We start from the raw sequence: 7,149 nt of genomic DNA on the forward strand, positions 1-7,149 counted from the left end.
TCAATTCTATGGTCTACCTCAACATTCATAAACCGGTCAGCCAACAAGTCTACTTCCAAAATATCTAAACTCGTTCTTTCTCCCATACTTCCTCCTTCCAATCTGATATCCAAATTTTCATAATCTAAATTATTTGATATCCTCATCACCTTACTCTTATCTATATTCACTTTTAAGTTTCTTCCTTTATGAAGGAACTTGTTTTGTGCACTATGTAAATGCAAATTTTTCTAGGCCTCAAAATTTATTGCTAGTTGCTACTCTGTGCCTAAGCTCAACTGTCTGGGTGTCCTGACACCTTATCACACCTTGAAAAAAATGTAGGGTTAGGCAGATCCAAGCAGTGCATCATGAATGTTAATGACTCAGCAAGATATCTGAAGTGTGACATGCCACCATGCATCAATATAACTTTTTTTATTTAAGCATGTTTACATAATATACACGTTTTTACAAGTCTTGAGGTCACACAAAACGTACGATCATATAAAAAATACATGACAGCATATATATATTTTAACACAGGATAGAATGTGAATTATTTCCAAGCACTGAGAGGTATCACATCTTGAATCAAATGTACTATCATAAGACTTCCTTGCACAGTGTCTTGAGGAAACACACTTTATTCTTTTTTAGCATGTCAGCCATTTCCCACCAAGGCTGGGTGACCAAATAAGAAAGAAATATTTTCACCATCATTCAACACTTTCATCATCATTCACATATAATCACTGCCTTTGCAAGGGCTTGCAGGTACAATAGTTTAGATGTTAATTCAAACAGCAAATATCCCAAACCCCTCCTTTGAAGTGCAAGCACTTTACTCTCCACCTCCAGGACTCAAGTCCAGCTAACTGATTTTCCTGAATCCCTTCACAAAATATTACCCTGCTCATACTCCAACAACTCGTCAAGTCCCAAAAACCATTCGTCTCCTCTCACTCCTATCTAACACACTCACACATGCCTGCTGTATGTCCAAGCCCCTTGCATACAAAACCTCTCGTTTCAGAGACAAAGCCAATCCAATGTACAGTACATGTAACAAAGTTTAGCCCAGGCCAGTATGAAATACATAAAAGCTAAGCACCAATAAAATTTAAAGCATTCTGTTTTAAGGCTCATTAAGAACTTACAGTAATGAGTGCCTGTGCCAGAGCTTCCCTGATGATTGTATGTATTGTGAGAAGTTCAGTTTTGACCAGAGGTGGGATGGGATTACAGCAAGCCAATACCCCCTGCATTTCTTTTGGTAACACCTCAGATATTTGCAGCAACATATGTTTTGGTAGCACAAACCTGTGGGAACATTCAAAAACCTTTTACAGAAGCAAAATTTTATTTTAAATAATTTTATTAGAAAATTTGAAATCACTAATTGAGATATAATCATGAGAAGAAACAGTACATTTCATTTTTTAAATTTACACCAAAATTAACAGTAAATTGGTAACCAAACATAACCATACTAAAATTTACATTGCCTAATACATATGGCAAATTTACCAGATCTGTCTAAATTCACCTAATTTTCACTGTTATAGTTCAGCTTTAGTAAAATTATCCTTGTCAAACAACGGTCAGGTGTAAACCATGGTCTTTGAATGTTGCAGAAAGGAGGATGATGGAAGCAGTGGAAATGATGTAAATATTATGCAGAGAAAAAAGGAATAAAGAAATTATAAGATAGTACTGTAATGTGATTATTATTATTATTATATGTACGGAGGGAAAATACAATAGTAACAAGGCAAATAACTGACAACAACTAAAGGAAAATGAATACAAATGCAAACACATGTATCTGAAGTGACCAAAATGTCTTCAGTAAACATGTCCTAAATATTTGCATTTGTGTTAATTTACCACAGGTCATAGAGTGCCTGGGAAATGAAAGCTTACCAAAAAAGGAGACAATATCTAAAATTCCTTGGATCAAGAGCCCTTCACCAGCAAGACACTTCTTTCCCATTAAGGGACTGGGATGAAAAATATGAAGTAGATGGCTTGCTACTGCTTCCTCCCAACTAATTTTAGAGTGGCTGTCCTCTTAACTATAAAGATATGTATTAAAATGAAGCCACAATTAGCCAACACCATTCAGAAATGTTGGATAAAATGACAGGCACATTTTTTTAAATCATCTGAGGGGAAAAGTATTGAAAAATGGGAATAAAATGATCATCCACAAATTTTAATTTATTTTTAATGCAACTGATCATCTCCCATCAAGATTGAGTGACACCCCTCCCACCCCTACAAAAAAAAAAATTAATGCATTCACCATCATTCATTCAACTGCTGTCTTGTCAGAAGTGTGCTGACATCACAGTTAAAACTGTTCTCCAAATTGCAACATCCTTGCCCAACATTTATGATTGAAGTCCAGCTAATTTGTACATTATTATTAACAAAATTTTCATTTTACTGAAAGTGTGCAGTGACTGACAAACTGTTTCATCCAAGATGCCTTCGTCTTATTTCATTTCAGATCAACAAATGTAATTTGATGACATTAGAAATACATGTACAGTAATCTTTCAATAACTGCATAGTATAACAAAAACAATAAAGCTATGGGATTAATGTGGTTAAGTTTTTATTCATATTTCCTATGATATTTGCACTTGACTTTATAGGGAAGTGGAGCAGAATTCTTCCTCCATAAGCCATGCTGTACATATTACTAAATTTAAAAAGAGAAACTTTTGTTTTCCCTTTTGGGACACCCTACCTCGGTGGGATACAACAGGTTTGTTAAAAGAAGATTTGCACTTGCAGAGGCATCATTCTGCAATTCTTTAACATCTCAAACAAAAAACTGGGCAGTAGTAATCTTCACTGGAAAGGATTTGGTCAAGGTTTCCAACAAAGAATGGTAGTGGTGGTGGTGGTGGTAGTAGTAGTAATATGAGTGCAACAGTGGCACAGGTAGCAATAAGAAGGGAGTAGTGGTGGTGACATAAGAGCCACAGTAGAGGAGGTAGTCTAAGGACAAGGGAAAAAGAAAAACAAGCACTGCTAATACTATAACACTTGCAATGAGACCATCCATCAACATCTTCAAAATAAAGAGAGACCATTATATATATATATTTTTTTTTTTCAACAATCTGGCCGTATCCCACCAAGGCAGGGTTTTACCTGGAGTTTACCTGGAGAGAGTTCGGTGGCCCAAAAAGAAAAACTAAAGTTTCTCTTTTTAAATTTAGTAATATATACAGGAGAAGGGGTTACTAGCCCCTTGCTCCCGGCATTTTAGTCGCCTCTTACAACACGCATGGCTTACGGAGGAAGAATTCTGTTCCACTTCCCCATGGAGATTAGAGGAAATAAACAAGAACAAGAACTAAAAAGAAAATAGAAGAAAACCCAGAGGGGTGTGTATATATACGCTTGTACATGTATGTGTAGTGTGGCCTAAGTTTAAGTAGAAGTAGCAAGACGTACCTGAAATCCTGCATGTTTATGAGACAAAAAAGACACCAGTAATCCTACCATAATGTAAAACAATTACAGGCTTTCGTTTCACAATCACTTGGTAAGATGGTAGTACCTCCCTGGGCGGTTGCTGTCTACCAACCTACTACCTAGAATACATATACAGTGGACCCTCGCCTAACGATATTAATCCGTTCCTGAGAGCTCAACGTTAGGTGAAATTATCGTTAGCCGAATTAATTTTTCCCCATGAGAAATAATGGAAATCAAATTAATCTGTTCCTGACACCCCAAAGTATGAAAAAAAAAAATTTCACCACATGAAATATTAATTTTAATACACACAAACTGAAGAAGACATGCACAGTTACATGACACTTACCTTTATTGAAGATCTGGTGATGATTGATGGGATGGGAGGAGGGGAGTGTGTGGATAGTGTTAATGTTTAGAAGGGGAATCCCCTTCCATTAGGACTTGAGGTGGCAAGTCCTTTTCTGGGCTTACTTCCCTTCTTCTTTTAATGCCACTAGGACCAGCTTGAGAGTCACTGGACCTCTGTTGCACAACATATCTGTCTATAGAGGCCTGTACCTCCTGTTCCTTTCTGACATTCCTAAAGTGTTTCACAACACTGTCAGTGTAATAGTCACCAGCACGGCTTGCAATAGCTGTGTCAGGGTGATTTTCATCAAAAAAGGTTTGCACTTTAAGCCACATTGCACACATTTCCTTAATCTTTGAAGTAGACAACTTCTTCAATTTCTCTATCCCCTCCTCCGGAGCAGTTTCCTCAGGTCTGGCCTCATGCTGTTGAAGATGACCTAGCAGCTCATCAGTGGTTAGTTCGTCATTGTCCTCCTCCACCAACTCTTCCACATCCTCCCCACTAACCTCCAACCCCAAGGACTTCCCCAATGCCACAATGGATTCCTCAACTGGCATAGGATTCTCAGGGTTAGCCTCAAACCCTTCAAAATCCCTATTGTCTACACATTCTGGCCACACTCTTCCAAGCAGAGTTCAAGGTCCTCTTAGTCACTTCCTCCAAAGCCTTACCTATAATGTTTACACAATTGAGGATGCTAAAGTGATCTCTCCAAAACTCTCTTAGAGTCAATTGAGTTTCTGAGGTCACTACAAAGCACCTTTCAAACATAGCTTTTGTGTACAGTTTTTCGAAGTTTGCAATGACCTGCTGGTCCATGGGCTGCAGGAGAGGAGTGGTATTAGGAGGCAAAAACTTGACCTTAATGAAGCTCATGTCCCCACAAAGTCACTCTGCCACATCTGAAGGATGACCAGGAGCATTGTCTAATACCAGAAGGCACTTAAGGTCCAATTTATTTTCCAGGAGGTAATTTTTCACAGTGGGGGGAAATGCATGGTGTAGCCAGCCATAGAAAAAGTCCCTAGTGACCCATGCCTTACTGTTTGCCCTCCACAGCACACACAAATTAGCCTTGAGGACATTGTTTTTCCTGAACACTCTGGGAGTTTTAGAGTGATACACCAATAAAGGCTTCACTTTGCAATCACCACTAACATTAGCACACACAACAGAGTAACCCTGTCTTTCATATGCTTATGTCCTGGGAGTGCCTTTTCCTCCTGAGTAATGTAGGTCCTCCTTGGCATTTTCTTCCAAAACAGGCCTGTTTCGTCACTTAAACACTTGTTCAGGTTTCAGTCCTTCACTGTCTATGTACTCCTTGAATTCCTGCACATATTTTTCAGCAACTTTGTGGTCCGAACTGGCAGCCTCACCATGCATTATCACACTATGTATGCCACTACGATTCTTAAATCTCTTAAACCAACCTTTGCTAGCCTTAAATTCACTCACATCACCACTAGTTGCAGGCATTTTTCTAATTAAATCCTCATGCAACTTCCTAGCCTTTTCACATATGATCGCTTGAGAGATGCTATCTCCTGCTATCTGTTTTTCGTTTATCCACACCAATAACAGTCTCTCAACATCTTCTATCACTTGCGATCTCTGTTTCAAAAACAAAGTTGCACCTTTGGCAAGAACAGCTTCCTTGATTGCTGTTTTCTTGGCCACAATAGTAAGAACATAAGAACATAAGAATGAACAAACACTGCAGAAGGCCTACTGGCCCATACGAGGCAGGTCCTTATCAAAACGACATCTACCTAAAGCTACTCAAGAAATAACTCCCGTACTCCTTAACACCAATCAAACCCAGCCCCTCCCACTCATATATCTGTCCAGTCCCCCCTCAAAGCCACCCAAGGTCCTAGCCTCTATCACCCCACTGGGAAGACTGTTCCACGCATCTACAACTCTGTTAGAAAACCAGTACTTACCTATGTCCTTTCTAAATCTAAATTTATCCAACTTAAATCCAACTTAAGTAGCGATGGTTGATTGGGGTTTTGTGTACAGCCTGGCCAGCTCGGAGACACACACTCCACTTTCATACTTAGCAATGATCTCTTTCTTCATATCCAAAGTAATTCTCACCCTTTTTCCTGTAGGGTTGGCACTAGAAGCTTCCTTGGGGCCCATGTTGACTTATTTTGCAGGTACAATCACTAAAAAGGCTGTGATAATATGAAATTTTCCAATTGCATGCTTGGAAGCGACCGCAGTGGCTGGCTTGTAAACACTGGCACCCACAGAACAAGTGAGGCGGGCTCAGGCTGCATGTGGATGCGCCTCGAACGAATCGCGTTGAGCGAGTTTTTTAGCACTAGCCGAGGCAAAATTTTTGTGTTAAAATGTATCGCTAGGCGGATTTAATGTTATGCGATGCATCCGTTAGGCGAGGGTCCACTGTATATATATATATATATTTTTTTTTTTAACAAGTAGGCCGTCTCCCACTGAGGCAAGGTGACCCAAAAAAAAAGAAAATATCCAAAAAGAAAATACTTTCATCATCATTCAACACTTTCACCTCACTCACACATAATCACTGTTTTTGCAGAGGTGCTCAGAACACAACAGTTTAGAAGCATGTACCTATAAAGATACACAACATATCCTTCCAAACGGATATATATATATATCTTTCTTTCTTTCAACACACCGGCTGTATCCCACCGAGGCGGGGTGGCCCAAAAGGAAAAACGAAAGTTTCTCCTTTTACATTTAGTAATATATACAGGAGAAGAGGTTACTAGCCTCTTGCTCCCGGCATTTTAGTCGCCTCTTACAACACGCATGGCTTACAGAGGAAGAATTCTGTTCCACTTCCCCATGGAGATAAGAGGAAATAAACAAGATTAAGAACTAGAAAGAAAATAGAAGAAAACCCAGAGGGGTGTGTGTATATATGTGCTTGTAAATGTATGTGTAGTGTGACCTAAGTGTAAGTAGAAGTAGCTAGACATACCTGAAATCTTGCACGTTCATGAGACAGAAAAAAGGACACCAGCAATCTTGCCATCATGTAAAACAATTACAGGCTTTCGTTTTACACTCACTTGGCAGGACGGTAGTACCTCCCTGGGCGGTTGATATACATACATATATATATATATATATTTTTTTTTAACAAGTCGGCCGTCTCCCACTGAGGCAGGGTGACCCAAAAAGAAAGAAAATCACCAAAAAGAAAATACTTTCATCATACAACACTTTCACCTCACTCACACAGAGGTGCCCAGAATACAACAGTTTAGAAGTGTATACGTATAAAAATACACAATACATGTATATCCCTCCAAACTGCC

General features: G+C 39.1%; 1 protein-coding gene across 2 annotated transcripts in view; it reads right to left on the bottom strand.

The window, feature by feature from the left end:
• The window catches only part of Rrp6 (exosome component Rrp6), a 142,582-nt gene that overhangs the window by 34,795 nt on the left and 100,638 nt on the right, over window positions 1-7,149 (bottom strand). For both annotated transcript variants that reach the window (XM_053783791.2, XM_053783790.2), the window contains exon 11: window positions 1,140-1,302. In XM_053783791.2, coding sequence (XP_053639766.1) covers window positions 1,140-1,302 — 163 coding nt within the window. The remainder of the gene's footprint in view (window positions 1-1,139; window positions 1,303-7,149) is intronic.

The sequence above is a fragment of the Cherax quadricarinatus genome, chromosome 33, assembly GCF_038502225.1.
Source record: "Cherax quadricarinatus isolate ZL_2023a chromosome 33, ASM3850222v1, whole genome shotgun sequence".
NCBI classification, from domain to species: Eukaryota; Metazoa; Arthropoda; class Malacostraca; order Decapoda; family Parastacidae; genus Cherax; species Cherax quadricarinatus.